General features: G+C 40.1%; 1 protein-coding gene across 1 annotated transcript; it reads right to left on the reverse strand.

The window, feature by feature from the left end:
- Nucleotides 1-7,973: 7,973 nt before the first annotated feature.
- On the reverse strand, nucleotides 7,974-18,367 carry lrrc40 (leucine rich repeat containing 40). The gene is made up of 15 exons (XM_085375947.1): nucleotides 18,186-18,367; nucleotides 16,437-16,618; nucleotides 15,739-15,812; nucleotides 14,142-14,271; nucleotides 13,859-13,982; nucleotides 12,517-12,656; nucleotides 12,161-12,333; nucleotides 11,784-11,874; nucleotides 11,439-11,484; nucleotides 11,127-11,229; nucleotides 10,201-10,308; nucleotides 9,963-10,073; nucleotides 9,496-9,573; nucleotides 8,586-8,771; nucleotides 7,974-8,241 (listed from the first exon to the last, which is right to left on the reverse strand). The coding sequence occupies exons 1-15, from the start codon at nucleotides 18,325-18,327 to the stop codon at nucleotides 8,136-8,138; spliced, it is 1,794 nt and encodes a 597-aa protein (XP_085232073.1). The 5' UTR covers nucleotides 18,328-18,367; the 3' UTR covers nucleotides 7,974-8,135.
- Between the last annotated feature and the right edge of the window lie 446 nt (nucleotides 18,368-18,813).

Here is an 18,813-nt window from a genome sequence, read left to right on the forward strand (position 1 = left end):
TAATAAGTTGCCCTAACTTGGTTATTTTAAATAAGCTTTTTGTATGTTTTTCTTTTCGTTATTTATTTTATTTTATTTTTTTTAGGCAATAAGTTTGCATATTTGATTAAATTTTTTTAAGTTTTGTGAACTAATTAGATTTTACAGTCTATCCACTCCAATGTTGAAAAGATGGTGCAGAAAGCTGCATCTGGTCAGGGAAGAGTTGGACAGATTTGTAAAAAATGAAGTGGCTGCAGTGGACAGGTGCAAGGATATCGATGGTTACACCATGTGCAATACAGAGGATGTAGGTTGTGTCACAAGATGGTCGATCAATTTGTTTCACTAACTCAACCACACAAGACATTTTGTAGAGGGTATAGGAGCTGTGGAAGCTAGCCTGTAAACAACTGTAATCTGCACATTTTGTTTAAAAGAAACAAAAGAAAACAAAAATACTCCTCCGTACTGTAACGCTCGCCCACATTTGTAACAAAAAATAGACCTGCAATAGAAACGTATTTAGAAGCATGCATGTGAGTAAAAAGTACGACAACATAAAGCCCACGCAGAGCCCAGTGTTTCAACAGAAAGCCTGGTAACACAACAGAAGCAGTGATGATAATGTCACATGTTAACGTTGGCTTGACGTCTGTCTACACTGTGCACTACAAAGGGCAAAGAGGAGACGACACATTGAGCTCAGCTGGAGTGAAAACTTTTTTCTAGCTGTAATGACCATTAAAACCTTCAGTGGGTAAAGCTGGCAGGAGCCCGTCATCAAAGAACCTGATCAACAAACTCCAATGTAAAGAAAAGCAAACCCTGTAGCTGCTCCATCCACGGCTCTTTGTTCTACACAGCAACAAATCTACAGTTAAGCTACAGACGTACGGCTACATTAAAATATGCAGATGAACTGTTCACTTAGTCTGATACCACATTTAGATTAGGCTGCTGCAGGTGACCTGCAACACCTGAGTCTAAAGGGGGCCATGAGGTGTACTAGACAGTATTTATTTGAAGCTTTTGTAACATTATTTTTCAGATTTAAAGTGAAATATTATAAAATATTGTGTTAATGAAATTGTTTTAATATTTAAAAATATAAAATGAAAAGCTTTTTCCCCCCACAGACTAATAAAAATGTTGTGGATCATGAGCCACTGGCCTGGGGCTGTTACGTTGCACCAAATGATTACTGACATTAATTATTAACATGTGCAGCATCATAACGTTGTGTTCAGCAGGACAAAATCTTCAGAATGTGCATATGCTCACTTTTCTTCACCGCTGCTACCACATGCTCCTTTAAAGGCTTAAAAACAAACTCACTCAATCATTTTGCACATGTAAACATGCAGACACACACCTGCACAAAGTCACATACTCATGAACACATACCTAATCTATGTCATCCAGCAGATACAACACTGTCAGAACCTTTTCCCACTGTTAACGTAAGAAAGCCTAACAGACAGTTTTATTTTATGTATTATGTTGCATGTATACCTTATATCATTTGACATTACAGTACTTTAGATCATTTATCTATTTTTGCATTTAAGAAAATGTTTTCTTTAAAAAACTACATTACTCCGGTTTCACTTATTTAGGGGTAAAGATTTCACCGAATCTAAAAGAAATGTATAGTCTGAACTACACCCCTTTGATTTAGACCATCAATCGCGATTTGGGTAGGTGGTGCAGCCTCCCTCTGTCTCTCTTAGGTCGTATTCACCTGGTCAAGATGAATATCCTCCCTCGCCTCTTGTATTTATTCCAGATGTTACCGCTTGCTCTGTCCAAAAAGGTTTTGTCAAAATTAAATGGTTCAATTATTTCTTTTATATGGCGTAAGAAAAGACCTAGGCTGAGATACAGTTTTCTGTGTTTGCCTGTTCAGAAAGGCGGTCTTGCCGCTCCCTCCTTCCCACAATACCTCTTGGCTGCACAGTTTAAATTTCTTACAGAATGGTTTATGGACGATCCGGATTCTATTTACCTCAGCGCTGAGTCCACTTCTTTAAAGGGCATTCCGTTGCGGAACCTGCTATATATTTCCTCAGGTAAAGCCACAGTTCTAACACAAGATAATATGGTGCTAAAGAATATGCTCATTATTTGGCGCAAAGTCAGGCGCCTGGAAGGATATTTTAATTGTTTCTCCCTACTTACTCCTATTCATGAAAACCCTGACTTCTTACCTGGTCTTCGGGCTGGTTTTGCGGACTGGTCTCAAAAAGGGATTAATACAGTGGGTGATCTTGTTCATGAGAACTCTCTTCTTACTTTTAATCAACTGAAAAGCAAGTTTGGTCTGACCAATAAGGATTTTTTGAAGTACTTTCAGGTAAAGCACTATATTACTTCTAAATTGAAGGATTTTAATGGAGGGTTTGGTCTTTCTCCCACAGAATCACTCATGGTAAAAACTACCCAACTAAAATGTATCACTAAAAAGGTTTATAACATTCTGTCTGATCTTAGAATGGATAACTCTAACAAAGTCAAGGGCCAATGGGAATCAGATGTAGGCGCTATAGATGCTGAGGCTTGGGATGAGTTGTGTTGTCGTCCTTTCAAAGCCTTGGCATCTAATTCTATTTGGGAGAGGCAGTTTAAACTTATAAATAGGCTTTATATTACACCTGAGAAGAGACACATTATGTTTCCAGCTTTGCCTAATCTTTGTTACAAATGTCAGTCTGCTGTTGGTTCCTTTTTTCATTGTCTGTGGAGCTGCCCTGTTATTCTACAGTTTTGGAGATCATAGATAAGCTATGTGTTATATTTAATTGCCGACTGCATCTGGGTCCAAGGACTTGCTTGTTAGGACTAAATGATGAGCTACCTGCCGGCTTTCGCAGCAAAGATCTCCTTCACATACTGCTACACTACGCTCGAAAGTGCATTATGGTACTGTGGTGGTGGTCAGAGGGCACGGTGGCGCCAGTGTTCGGCAGCCTCGCCTCTGTCAGTGCGCCCCAGGGTGGCTGTGGCTACAATGTAGCTTGCCATCACCAGTGTGTGAATGTGTGTGTGAATGGGTGGATGACTGGATATGTAAAGCGCTTTGGGGTCCTTAGGGACTAGTAAAGCGCTATATAAATACAGGCCATTTACCATTTACTGTGGATTTCTAATAAGGCTCCATCTGTCAACCAGTGGCTACAGTCTGTGATAAGTATTGTGCCAATGGAAGCCTTCTCTACGGCACTTAAGGACAAACCTTTCCTTTTCTACCGGGACCCTTTTTTGGCCTATCTGGACACTCCTTCTGCTCAGAGGTTGAAATCGGGCTTACGGGATTTAGCCTGGCAACAAAGGGACGATTGTTAACCTTTTTCATTGTTTATTACTATTGCTGTTGGCTTTTTCTTTCTGCCTCCCACGTCCTGCTATACATGTAGATGCATCTTTGTCCTGTGTATGTATATGCTGGTGACTGCTGTTTTCCTGCTTTGCAATTAAAAGTTCAATTAAAAAAAACAAACAAAAAAACAAAAAAACAAAACTACATTAGTTTTTTGACAGATGTCGTATTTAGTTAAACTTTAAGTCAATGCAATTTATATTTACCTTTTTCTCATTTTTGCTCAATTTTCTCTTTCTAAACTAAATAATCTTTCCTAAAAAATTTTCTGAAACCATAAAGTGAGTTATGCTGAGATCACACTTGGTCATTAGGTCATCTCATTTAATCATGTGCTCTTCCTGCATTCATAAAAGTGGGCCAGCATGTCTGAGAATATGTTTTGTTTCAGGAGCTGAAGGAGAAGAAACAGACTGAAGAGACAGAGAATGGAGAAGACTCTGCTGCCAATGGCAAAAATGTAAGAACAGCTCCTGTTAACGCCTCTCGCACCTTTTAGGACGTGGATAGTCCTTGTGTGTTACTGGTGACCAACATAAATCTGTCTCACCGTGTCAGGAAAAGGAAAATGGTGAGGAAGACAATGAGGTAGAGGAGGATGAGGAGGATGTGGGCGACGAAGAGGAGGAGGATAGAGAAGGTAGGTTTTTTTTATGCCATGCTGAGCAAAGAGGTGATGAAACAGAACAACAACAAAACATGTCAATCAATATAATGCAGAGGTGAGAGGAAAAAGCAGACGTGGCGTTGTTTTTAGTGTTGGGGTCATTTTAGGAGTTTGGATTTTTGTAACACCTCCCAACATTTTTGAATGTTTTTGAGCTCAACAAACATCAGCAAACACAGATGCTTGTGTGCAGCTTGTCTCACAGTGTGTTGCTAGCTAAAGGTTCAGCTGCTGTATTACACAGGGAGAGAAAAGAAAGAGAGCTAACTTCACTCCGAGATGGAGAAAGATATGAAAGAGGAAAGGTTAGATTTAAAGGTAAGGACTGCTCAGTGGTGTTTGATAAACTGGAAATTTTCAGTCCTCATGTTTGTAAATCAGATATTGGGTCTGTAATTTACTGGTCAACCACGTCCCTACCCTCACCCACAGTCACAAGCTGTAGTGACCAAAAGAATGAGATCACAGATCCAAATGTTGAATCCTCACCCTATCTCTAAGAGAGATAGGGTGAGGATTCAACATTCAACCTTTTCTGTGTCACACAAAGACACGATGGTTGGAACCAAAGATCTCAAATTTGGACTCATCAGACCAAAGCAGAGATTTCCACTGGTGTAATGGCCATTCCTTCTTGTTTTTGGCCCAAACAGATCTCTTCTGCTTGTTGCTTTTCCTGAGTGGTGGTTTTGTAGCAGCTATTTGGCCATAAAGGCCTGATACCTGCAGTCTCTCTATCTGGGCTCTAATCTGCGGTGCTTGCAATTTCTGAGGCTGGTGACTCAGAAATATATACCCTCAGCAGCAGAGGTGACTCTTGGTCTTCCTTTCCTGGGGAGGTTCTCGTGTAAGCCAGTTTAGTCATAGTGCTTGATAGTTTTACGGCTGCACTTGGGGACAGATTCAAAGTTTTAGCAATTTTCCAGATTGACTGACCTTTACTTCTTAAAGCAACGATGGACTGTTGTTTCTCTGTACTTAGCGGATTGGTTCATGCCATAATATGAAGTAGTCAAATAGGGCTCTCAGCTGTGTAGCAAGCTAACTTCTGCACAACACAACTGATGGTCCCAACCCCATTAAGGGGGCAAGAAATTCCACAAATGAACCCTGACAAGGCACAGCTGTGAGGTGAAAACCATTTCAGGTGACTACATCGTGAAGCTTATTGAGAGAAGGCCAAGGGTTTGCTACATATCTAAATTATGAATCATACACACGATGGATAACTACACATAAGACCAATTATTCATGTAAGTAGATAGAAATTTGTCTGCATTATTTATTGATAAAGTTTGACAAGACATCTGTTTAGAAGTCACAGCAGTCACAGTGTGATCCAGGTGGGGTGAAAAATACTGAACTGAAGCCTCGATTTGTTCTACTGTTTCATTCTAACAAGCTTTATCTTTTTGTATTCAGGTGACGAGGAGGACGATGAAGAAGATGACATTGATGGACCGAGGGGGAAGAGAGCAGCTGATGACGATGACGATGACGATGTGAGGATGTGTCCAGCTTACAGGAGCAGCTTTTTATGCTAAAAACAGCAAGAACAGTTAGGGTTACAGCAGATCAGTCACACTGAAGGGCTTCAGTGTTATTTATCCTGAACCCAGATTTGATACTCAAAATATCATATATTTGAAACTTTAGCTCAGTTTTCTGTATAGTTTCAAATTATAAAAACCCTACAGATTTACAGTGCATAATCCAACAGTTATCTAAGATTCCTTTAAATAATAATAATAATAATAATAATGATAATAAAAACATAAAACAATGTCCTGTTTAACACGTATCTGGATGGATGTTATCTTTACCTGAAACGTTTTTTAGTGAGGGATAGAAAAGTTCAGAGCACGTCTTTGAAATATGTTTTGTTAACCTGCTGGCAAACATTCATTTTTACTTGTGAAAAGGGGGATAACAAAACATCAATAGCGGTGTTGTATTTTTGTGCAGCATCACCTCTAACCTCGATCTTCTCGGTTTTCAGGATGAGGTTGAAAGCAAGAAGCAGAAGACAGATCAGTAGTGTCTGCAGCGCCCACTCTGCACGGAGGACGACACTGTTGAAAGACAGCCAGCAAACCTTCTACACCTCAGTCCTCCTTTCGTAACAAAAATGTGTTTAAAAAGAAAATTTGTTTGTATTTTTATTTACATTTTATATTTTTGTAAATATTGTAAGGAGTTTGGCCATTTTGCAAAAGTGGGTATACAGTGGTGCTCTGAAGACTTTTAGATCCACGTTCAACATCAACCATCCATACTCGGTCTCGACCAACAACCAGCCTGTCATTCCAACAGCGCACACACACACGTACTACAACTACCTTTTTTCTGTTTTTCTAAGACGTATAGGATGCTAGAAGTTGTGTGCTGACCTGTAGTTGCATGGGAGTGTTAAAATAACTCGGCTCTTCTCCCAGTGCTGGGGATATATTAGTGGTAGTTACTATGAGATTCCAAAGTCGTAGTTTCTCTTGTCCATGTGTCTCTATCTGTGTGTCTGTCATGGCCAGATTATCATTTTTTTAAAATGTCTGTGCAATTTGGTTGAATAATAAATTCATTTGATTTTGCTTTTAGATTTGGACTGATTCTGCTTTAATTAAAAAAGAAGTTTAGACAACCAGGAAGTCGCAAAACACTCCTTCTGGTTGTGCTCATGACATGAAAGCTGGTATATTAAGTGTTATTATTTTGGTAGTTTATTAATAAGCCAGGCTGCTGAGCATTTAAAAAAATATCAGAGTAGCTAGCCTCAAAAGTCAGGAAACACACCTCCAGGACATCCATCCTTCACTGCTGACCAACACATGACCCCAATGGTCCTGCAGAAGAAGGGTGGCTGAGCCTCAAAGTAGAGCTGCTGCTCCTCCACACTGAAACAAACCAGTTGAGGTGTTCAGGATATCTGACAAGGATGCTTCCCTGGTTGAAGCCCCAGAGCACTTGGCTGGTCTGAGAACATCTTGGTGTCCCCCCAAATCTTGGAGGAGGTGGCTGGGGAGATGGAATCTATCCCACTATGGATGGCGCAGCTCTCATTCCTAGAAATCTGAACAAATGTATCAAATTCCCCAAAACATGACTATCCAGAGCTGGGACCAGGAAGTAGAGTTGCAGTCTAACACGCCTCTCTGCAGATTCTCGTTTTCTGTCATCCTCCACAAACTGCATCCCCATAGAGACTCTCTGCTCTCAGACCATCAAAATCAATGATTTACTAGAAGCTCTGTTTTAGCACTATGATCATTTTAAACATGAGGCTGGATGTTAAGACCTTTTATCCCCAATCAGATGTGATGTCAGGGGGACTTGATCTCTCTCTGTCCCACCTTTCTCGACAGTGTTGTCAGCCTCCTAGTAGACAAACCTATCTTATCATTTTCAAAATTCTGACCACCTTATCATATTCACAAGATTTTCAGAACACTTGGCTTCTAACCTTGACCTTGACCAAGGTCTCTATGGAATCAATCGAAAGTCTTTCTCAAGTTATTGTGTTCATAAACTTGGATGTCAACATTACACGCGGGCCTGGCAGGGTGACAACAATACCTATCAGTCTTTTACAGCTGAAGGGTAAAAATTACTATATTGGACATATCAGCTATGTTTTTATAAATGAATTTACACTGAAAGGTGTTTTCTGTTATGTAACTGTGATTAATGAGGGAAAAAGAACTGATCTGACAACATGACCGAAAAGTGGACCTAAAACCTTTCAAATGGACTGTAGTGTGTATAGACGTTCTATAAACTCTATGCAGAGCTCAGATAAACAGCACTTTTTAGTTTTCATACTTTTAGTGGGCTATTAGCTGTACTTAGTATGTTATGAAATTCACACCGGTCACAATTAGCCAAACAACTTTATTTGGAGAAGTGCTGCCCGCAGAATAGCGAACAATATAAATCCTATTCTGACTCGCATCCATGGAAAAAAGAAAAACAGATCAATGGTTTAATTTTATTACCCTTAACATCTTCAAAAAGCAGTCTGCACCATTTTTCATAGATGTGTGAAAAAATGTAAAAAGATTGCATTTAAACGTCTTGATCACGGTGGTGGTGCTCTCCTCCAAACATGGTCACAAATCACGTTGGTATGCGGCTGCGCAGATACTCCATCAGTGCATCTATTCCTTTGGCCACAATTGCTGCTCTGGGTGTGCGGAAAGGATTTCCCTCCAGACTCAGACACCTGAGGAACAACACCAAATTCAACTCATTTTGTGAGGAATTTATTGTACATCTTACAGGAATTTACACAGTTTCCAAACTCGGCTGCGATTTTAAGTAGATGCACTTATGGTATAGAGGTGGGAATCAGCAGACAGCCCATGATATGATATTATCATGATACTTCACTCATGGTACGATATTATTGCCATTTAGCATTTTGTGACATGCTCACAGAAGCATATATTGTCATTTATAACTTCAAATTCTGTCCTCAAAGATAAACGTTGTCAGCATCTGCTTTATCCAGCAGGATAAAGTGATCTCACTTAAAAAAATAAAATAAATAATGAGTAAGGTCCTTACCTGAGGCTGGTACACAGGCCCAGTTCAGGAGGGATGTTGAGCAGGTCATTGTTTGCCAGATCTAGTGTTGACAGATGAGTCAATTTCATCAGGCGACTAGGATCCACCTCACACACCTGGTTATTAGCAAGCAATATAGTCTCCAGAGAAAGGGTCTCATACAGGACGTCAGGGAAAGATTTGAACCTGTGAGCAACAGAAATACACCGAGTACACAAACACAGGTCAGACAGGCCAACTTACTGAACCACTGTACATGTGCTCCATTACCTACAGTTTATGAGCCACAAAGCGAGGAGGCCGAACTCCGTGACAACAACGTGAAGCGATTTGTAGCTAAGACCATGACGATAACATATTTTTCTTATTAGTTTCATGAGAGCAGAGGATCATTGTCTAGTCTGTGATTAACTTCATTTTCAATGCACAGCATCATATTCTGAGGTCCAAACTGTACAACATACTGTAGGCAGGAATCAACATGTCAGCTGACATCCCTTGTGGAATCAGATCGAGTAAGACAACAGTGGATGCTTCATGCTAAGCTGCTAAGGGCAGAGGTTTAGATCACATCCCACTGAGTTCCATCTTTCCATCCTGCACACTCTTCTTTATTTAGTGCTTAGATGTGGTGCTCAGAAAGGTCAGTCAAGGGAAGGTCTTGCAATGGATCACAAGCTGTATATGGAACATCACAACACACAACATTACAAGCTAACAGCACTGAAGTGCTTTATGGAGTAATGTGCAAGCCATGTCAGGATCGCCTCAGAGCTGATCAGACATCAAGGAGGAATCCAAGTAAGGCGCTGGGACTGCTGTGGCTGCTCCCTCGAGCAGCTGCGTATGTGTGTGCGGGGTGTGATGAAAAAATGCTGGATGATGGGGCTGCAATGTGGAGTTAAGTTACCTGTTGTAAACGAGGATAATGGAACGTAGTTTAGTTAAGTTCTGCATTTCAGACGGTAAATCACTCAGCTGATTATTCCTAAAACAAACGAAAGAAACAAATACAGCATAAAATATTAACACCTGACCCTTCCCTTTTCAGAGGTTTCATACATCTTACTGACTAGTACTAAAAACAACACCCATTATTATGTAATGTCAGATTATAGCTTAATTTAAACAGGACAGGACGGGAGACTCCAGAGCTAAAATGTTGGCAGTGGTTTGCAATGATGTGGTGTCTGATTTAGAAAGGCAAAAATAAAGCAAAAGAACACACAAACACACACACACACACACACACATGAATGATGCGGTGGATTTCTGTCCTTTCTGTACTTTGGACTCAAAATTTGCATATTATATAATAAATGGGAGCTTCCTGAAATAGATTCTGTCCATATCTGAGTGTCGGCTGTGTCTGCGTACCGGAGATCGATGTGTGTAAGCTGGAGTAACTTGCAGATGTCAGGTGAACAGCTGATCAGTCTATTGAAACCCAGATTGACTTCTGACAGCGAAGATTGGAATTCCACCAGCCTGCAGACAGAAGTGTGATTAGCCTGCAATCATCTGCATTAAAATGGCTTTTTGTTGGGGCTTTACCGTCTGTCACACAGTGATGCTCTGTGTGTGAAAGAAAGAGAGCGAGGGAGTGTGCGTGTACCTGGGAGGAACTGAAGTCAGCTGGTTTTTGCTGAAGTTAACTGTGGCAATGCTCTGACCAGCTGCACCATCAAACAGCTCCTCTGGGATACTCCCTGCTTGCTTGTCACTGGTCACAAACACATTCACATTGGAGTATTTAGCGTAAATATACTGTAATAACCAATAATTATTAGGCATGGGAATTGATAAGAATTTAGCAATTCCATTGTCTCGATCCCTTGTCCACTTGATTAACTATTCATTCTCGCATCGATTGCTATTGGCGCTACTTTGTGAGCTACCACCATAACTAAACTGCATATCACAGACTTTACATTCTGCAAATTAATTGCATGATGTGGTCAAATGTTTGTGCATGTTGGGGGTATTTCTCCTCTTTGTTGGGATCAGTGTTGGGTCATTACTCCAAAACAGTAATTATTACACAGAACATTAAAAGTAATGGCGTACGTTACTTAATTACTCCCACGAGTCAGTCATTTGTTACACTACTCGTTACAGTCAAAGGAGCTTGCAAAGAAAAGCATCTGGACTTCTTTACGTTACTTGAAGACGTTTCACCTCTCATCCGAGAAGCTTCTTCAGTTCTAAGGTCAAATGGTGGAGAGTCCCAGATATAAACCTAGTAATGTAAAGTAATGTAACTACTCGTTACATTACTTTTGTGTTTCTCCATAAAATGACCTGTAATCACCATTTAACACTATAAGCCTGAGGCTAAAGTCCCACACACCAACACAAACCCCTATCCGGATGAAGACACATATGATCTTTCTCTTAGTATTTAGGTATGAAGACAAATCCAACAGCACAAAGCAAAGATAAAAACCAGCACAAAGAGCCTGGTGAGTATAGTTTTCTGATTCCCTGACGGAGTACATGCACATTCCTGTGGAAATGCAGAAACCAGTCTATATAACTAACCTGTATGCCAACAGCTTGAGAGTTTTAATGTCATGCACATTGACCCTGGCCTGGCTGGGTAACATCATAGCTGTATCTCCTCCATCTGTTTTGTCAGGCTCCTCTACAAAAAACAGACAAAAGATCATGTAAGGACAGCAGAATCTGTAGATTTGCACCCAGGACAAGAAGAACTAAAGCATTGATAGCAATACCATCACACTACTAAGCATTATTAGGGTATTAATAAGGTGTTAGCATGTTCATTTATATAGCATAACTACTAGTTAGTATCCCATTTACATATACAGGTAGGGCAAAAAACCACTTTACCTTTAACTCTTCCTCTCAAATACTTCAGAAGCTCACTGGTTCCTTTCTGTAAGAAAAGACAACGTTTCTCCAGATTCTCTGAATATTTTCTTGATATTATGTACTGCAGATAATGAATTACTCAAAGATAATAATATTTAATGTGATTTAAAAGTCTTTTAGTTTTTAAATTTAAAGAACATTCCAACTTTTCTGGAATTCACGTTGTATTACAACTTCTCCATATAATCCTGTAAATGCAGATTTCAGTGTTTTTACATATTCAGCTGCCACGTTTCCTTTCTCTCTTCCTTTCCTCTGTTTTACCATGCATACTCTGTATTTGAGTCCTCATGTGTCACCTACAGAGAGGATGTCTCTCCTGATTCCTCGCAGAGGGTTTCCCTCCAACAGCAGCACGTTCAGATTGGGCAGCAGGCTGAGTGACGCTGGAAGGCTGGCAGGACACAAAATATTATTTGTATGAAAATCTACCTGCTAGGATTTACTCTGAAAAGGTGGACACTTTTCAGATATAACATCAAGAAATACTTGAAATAAAGAAAACGAGAATAAAATACAAATTAGGCATAAATTCAGACTAATGGCACTAGAAACTTGATGCAGCTGCTCTCAGTGTAGAGCAGTGATTATATTTCCTTCCAGCTGAATTCAGTCGCATCCTGGCTGCTTGCAGGTATAAAAGGTTTACTGAGCAGTGTGTCATCATACTGAAAGCTTACCTGGTAATGTCATTGTTGGTGAGGTCAAGGCGCGTTAGCGTACTCAGTAAAGTGATCTCTTCAGGGACTATTTTGATCTTGTTGTTTCTGAGTTCCAGAAGAGAGATGGCTGTCAGGCAGGATAGCTGCTCCGTCTGCAACTGCTCAATTTGGTTGTTCCCCACATATAACTCCTACACACACACACGCACACACACAGTTACATCTTTCTGCACTGCCAGAGTAATGGATGCACAGAAGCATGTCTCAGACACAATACAGAGCGCAGAGCGATTTGGTCATTGCTCCAATACCGTCAGCTTCACTCACACCACAAAGGAGTTTTAATTCCTGGAACATCATTTTGCTGTTAATACCTTGAGCGCAGGTGCGGGGAGCTTTGGGAGGAAGCAGAGCTTGTTATGTCTAAGGTAAAGCTGCTCCAGAGCGAGCATCTCCGATAGGCTTTCAGGAATCTCAGTCAGCTGATTGTCACTGCAGTCCAGCAGCTTAACATCTGCCAAATTAAACCAGAGTTCAAAAAAGCCAGAAAAAGTAACACAACTTTCAGCTGCTGACATGCCCATCTTATTACAGGGCCTTAGTGTATGTCAAAGAAATAACTTGTTGTCCCTCCACCCACATCTTGGGGAATTATTGGCCAGCTTGTAGCAAACATAAAAATACAGAGAGAGCTGCCCAAAATAAAGCTCAAGCTGTACTACTGTGACCTATTCATTCACGAGTTTGTCTTATATTAATATTTTCTGTTGTGTGGAACATTATGGCAGACATAAAATGACACTATTGTGTTATCCAGAAATAAATACAAAGATTTAAACACAGAACCTTGTTATAAGGTGTCCGTGCTGATTACTGCACCATTGTTCTACCTGGGGGGTAAAAGAACCCCAAGCAAACAAATAAAATTCCAGTGAATTTACAAGAAGGAAACAAGAGGAGGAGCCATGATGCTGTTGCAGCTTTGCTGGATATTCATTCAAAATCCACCCGGCACGACCACAAAAATCGGCATTGAAGCCGTCGTTTATTTTTCAGGAGGACAATGAAATTTAAAAAACAAAAGAAAGGCTCTGCATGAACTATTGTTGCTGTTTTTTTTAATGCAACTGATCTGAACATCGAAGTCTGCCATAGGTGTGAATGTGAGCATCAAACATTACCCTCTGTCACACTCCCTCTAGTCACTTGCTTGTGCTTTGCTTTGCTTTATAGCAGCTGATCTTCATCTTTTAGATAAGCACCAATTCTCCAACAGTAAACAAAATCAATTCTGATATATCTGAATATGCACAGAGTTATGTTATTATTCAATAAAACAACATTAGCTAACAATAGCTATGGTCCTTCACTAAACAAAACACCTGCCCAGTTCTCTACCGTTTCTCCTCAAACCACAAATACATTTGTCACCAGTGGCTGTTTTTTCTCCTGATCCTCGTCTGTTTCTGGTCATCTTGATGTCTATCAGACTATTAATTATAAGGCTGTGGTCATATGCATACATAGATGTTTATACTTTAGTGCATATTTTATGTCAAATCTATATTATTGCATTCTTTTTATAAACATCTATTCGGTGTGGTCGCCAACCTGCGAGCTGCTTTTGAAGAAAATAAATGGATGGAATAATTTGTTACGCCGGAACAAACGCTTTCTCATTCACAACTTATTTGTAAGCACTTCTGCAACTCTTACTTGTGAGCCGGGCTAGGCTGTCTGGGAGCCCGCTAAGCTGGTTGCGACACAGGTTCACTTTCTGTAAACTGACGAGACACCCGAAACTGGAGGGCAGGCTCTTCAGCTGGTTGCTAGACGCGTCCTTTAATCATTCAACAGGATGGACAGAAATTGACCATCATTTCATTTCAGTCTTTCATTCCACTTTGTTTTAATTGGGAAATAAATGGATTATCAATGCATTTCCAATACAGGAGAGAGAGGAAGACACACTAGAGTGCATGCATTATGCATTAGTTACCAGCTCTGTGAGGTTCGCGAGCTGTCCCAGATCCTCTGGCAGGTTCTCCAGCAGATTCTGCTGCAGTGTGAGGCTACGGAGGTTCTTTAGAGTACACATCTCAACTGGCAGAGAGTCTAACTGATTATGACTGGCCACACAGAACAAAAACACAACAGATCACTAGTTATTGCCAACTTCAGAATGCTGATATGCTCACTTTTCTTCACTGCAGCCCCCGCATGCTTCTTAAAGGACTGCAGACACAAGCCCTCTCTTTCACTTGCACACTTAAATGCATGTAAATACATCATTTGTTTTTTGACAGCTGTTTAATGCACTTAAATTATTAAAGTACTGCAATTTCTAAAATAGAAATCAATGAAGACCTCATTTATGAAAGACCTGCAGTGTCTTCTCTTTTGAATATTTATTATTGCTCATTAATAAGGCACAAGTATTTCTTATGCAATGAACTGGTGGAATAATCAATAGGACACTCCATTACTAAAATGACTGATAGCTCCAGCAAATTCTGTATTTAGTCTTCATTTACTGTTTTGCTCGTCTCTCTTTTGTACTGTTGTACGTATGATTATGAAGAGTTAAACTAAACATTAAAGAGCTCAAACAAAGAAAACTAGGTTTTGTTCTCCAATGACTAATATATTGTTTTGAAGTTTGGAGTTGATCCAACAGAAACTAAAGCTTTTTCTTAACTCGTGTGACTTTGACTTTTGACCTTGAAGGATTACATCATAAAATGGTGTATTTTAGCTTTATCCATATGATTGAAGCAGACGTGGCTGAAATCTTTGGCTTCCATAAGCTGTACAAACTTGAGAGTTTTAGATCTATTGTGACATCTTGAAAAAATAAAGTGTACAGCTCTTTCCTGCACTTTCACACGACATATGACTTGATATGGTTTCTTTAAATGTTTTTTAGTTCGCCTTAGCCAACCTAAGTATTCATGTTACCCAAGGCCTAGTCTGCTACTGTGAAGTTTGAAAACAATACATAACTAATTTTGGGTAATGAAAGTTTTTACTGATTTTCATATTTGGTGCAACCAAACCTGATTTTCACCAAAACTAAATGAGCTTGAGCCGTTATCGATCATCACAGAGAATTTGAAGCTGACATCTTGGAAACTGGACTGTGGACAAACTAACAGAACCGATTACAAACTCCCTCTGTGGTTCCAGTGGACACAAGACTGGCCAGCAGACCGGGTATACTGCACAGTCTGTACACGGCCTCCAGCCACAAACACACTCTACAGGGAGATTGCTTTTGCGCTAACCCACTGAACCATAGTCCAGACTGTGGTTGAGTACCAGAGTTCAGGCTGGGCTGTAAAATAAAAGGTGGTCATACCACATACTGACTTTCAAACACATTACACACCTTACATACTGTATTTCCATGTGTATCTGCACATTTCAATAAACCGCTACATCTATTTTCCTGGCAAAATGTAAACAAACTGGGGTGGCTGTTGCACAGTATTGTAACATAAGATATTTTATTGGAGTATTATGAGTGAGCACAAACTTTTTCAGATTTCTCTTTTCCATTAGGATTATGGACTTATGGTGTGTGTGAGTGTGTGTACCTGAGTCGCAGCTGTTGAAGATTCTGCAGTTCTCCCAAAGCACTGGGTAAACTACTTAACTGGTTGTCATGTAGCTGGTAAAACAAAAGTTGACATTTTTTGTTTATTAGCTGGATTTCAAGTCATAATTTTCACAGGTGAAAACAGAAACTGCATTTCCTCTAATCAGCACTTGAGGCTAGTTTTAAATTCTGAGACAATTGCCCATACAGTCCCGTTTACAGCCTGGTACAATAAAACGGTTTTGATCTTTGCTGGTAGCTTTCATGCACTGTATCACAAGTAGTTAGAAAGCACTAAGTATAGAGGCAGTGCTTGTGAGAACTGGTGTGATTGGGTGAATGTGGCATGTTGTATAGAGCGCTTTGAGTGCTCCGGGAGAGTAGAAAAGCGCTACATAAGAATCAGTCCATTTACCATTTAAAAACAGAAATATATGTTCTAATCAGCTTTTGTTCAACATAGTTTTACTGCATTGTTAGGTTAGTTGAATGTATTGTCTCTGACTAACACAGCATTAGCAATTAGCTTATTATTGAGGGGAAGAAAAAAAAAACCAAAACATGAGAACCCCCCCCCCCCCCCCCCCCCCCCCCCCAAAAAAAAGTAATATATACACATATATATATATACACACACACACACAAATAATAGACATACACTCAGCTAGCTTGTTGATTGAGGCTTCTACTACTTACATCCAGTGTAGTCAGTCCAGGCAGCAGGCTGATGTCATCTGACAATAATGTAATCTGATTGGATGAGAGCAGTAGTTTTGTGAGGTCTGTCTGCTCCCACCAGCGATCTGCTGCTCCAAAGGACACATTCTGCTGGGCCTCCTCTGGTGTGTCGATGTTTAGACGATAGACGTTCTGGGGAACTGAGCCACGTGTTAGTCGGGTTTCTACGCAGTATTGGTGACATTAAATTCATTTCATGTCCTGGAGACTCAAGCCTAATTTTTACTTGCCTAACCCCAACCATAACACTTTTTCATTCACATAACTGGCCTACAACATGAAAGTAAAAATAGGATTATGCTCCCATGATGATAATAATAATAATAATAATAATAATAATAATAATAAAAATAATAGTAGTAGTAAGAAAAAGTGGTGCCTGTAGCTCACAAGATAGAACAGGTCATCTACTAAGGTTGAAATTCGATCCCTGGCTGCTCCCATGCCAAATATCCTTGGGCAAGGTTTAACCCTGTGTGTTCTCCGATGAATCCATCAGAATATGAATGCGTGCAAATGTTAGAAAGCGCTTACTTAGACAAACCATAAACCTATGCTTGTGTGAATGGATGAATGAGGCAAGTTGTATAAGCATGAATAAAGGCCATTTACCATTCACCTGACACAACAAAGGCCAGTGTAATTTTTTTGTGGAAAGAGACCATTGCCATGAAGGTATGCACAACATGGTACGAGTCACAAAGTAACAAAGCCAATAAATTCCTGGACCCCAGGTTTCATCTTAACCTTTGCAACAGCAACAAGAACAATAAACTTTGTCCGGCTGGGCCTACCTTTCAGAAGGTCGCCACAGTGGATCTGCCTCCATCTCACTCAGCATCCTCTGCCATACCAACCCTCTACATATCTTCCTTTACTACATCTATAAAGCTCTTCCTTCTGCCTGGCAGCTCCATCTTCATCATCATCCATCAAATATATACACACACTATTCCTTCTCTGCACATGTCCAAACCATTTCAGCCTTATCTGTCTGACTTTGTTAGCTAACTTTTTTTTTTTTTTTTTTAATTGCTGTTGCTTTCCTAACAGGTCAAAGTGTTGTGACCATTCTCCTCTGATCTCTGGCATCAACAAAGCATTTTCCCCCAGATAACTGCTGCTCACCAGACATTTCTCTTTTTCAGACTATGCTCTGTAATCCCCGGTGATGGTTGTGCAGGAAAATCCCAGCAGATCAGCAGTGTCTGAAATACTCACCAGCCAGACTGGCACCAACAATCCTCCCACTTTTAAAGTCATTTAGATCCCCTTTCTTCCCCATTCTCATACTCTATTTATACTCAGGTCGTCTTAACCCTGTCTACATGAATAAATGGGTTGCTGTCATGTGGCCGGTTGATTACATGATTACATTAACAAGCAGTGTAGATTAAGCAGAGAGACTTACACTGGCGTAAAATATACTTTTTGGAAACAGGCAGGATCATGTGTCAGTGTTCAAACATGAGCAATATGGGAATATCAAGGTTCAGTTTGTTCAGTCAAAATATATACTGAAAGAAGTCCAGCGAGGAAGAAAACGTGTAGTCATATTATTATTATTATTATTATTATTATTATTATTATTATTATTATTATTATTATTATTATATATTATAATATATTAGGTTACTTTTTTTTATTAAATCAATGGCAGATCTGGTCTTTTAGTGGTGCTGTATGTGTGAGCTAACATAAAATTACCTTCTTTCAGTCCTCGGCCGGACAGGTTGAGCTGCCCGCTCTTCCGGGCCGCCTTCAGCAGGCCGTACGGAACAGTCGGCTCTGCCGTTTGCACCCTAAAGCCCGCCAGAGAATCCTTACACCCCCCTTTGAATCGAGACATGGTGAAATAAACCCGCGTTGAACTCAGCTGATGTTTAACCTCAGCACCTCACCCACCCACAGCCTTCCGCCAAAATTAAAAGCGTTTCCGTTTACGATCCTTCAGAATAAAAGTCCTTTATTCACACTTTGTCTTCTAATCAATCGATTTATGCGGCATAAGAAATAAAATATCCTTTAAACACGAACAAGTGACATTTAAAACTTAAAAATCTACGACTCAAACTCTGGCTTGATGTGGTCTTGGAAGTATTTCGCACACTCAGGTTACACACGCTGTCATATCAAAGGGTTCAACAGGGGGCGCTAAATGTTCAGGAGTTCAGCTCCAGCTGCAGTTATATTGCATCAAAGCCTCAGTGACAGACATACAGGGATCGTGAGCTTACATACCCGTGGACACCGATGTCTGATGGATACTAGCCAGCTAGATTTCAATAGAAAGGCTTAAAAAATTATGATTATTATATTGATTATGACATAGCAT

The sequence above is a fragment of the Diplotaxodon limnothrissa genome, linkage group LG17 (assembly GCF_057381915.1).
Source record: "Diplotaxodon limnothrissa isolate DT_005_m linkage group LG17, D_limnothrissa_male_GT1.1, whole genome shotgun sequence".
In the NCBI taxonomy this organism is placed as follows: Eukaryota; Metazoa; Chordata; class Actinopteri; order Cichliformes; family Cichlidae; genus Diplotaxodon; species Diplotaxodon limnothrissa.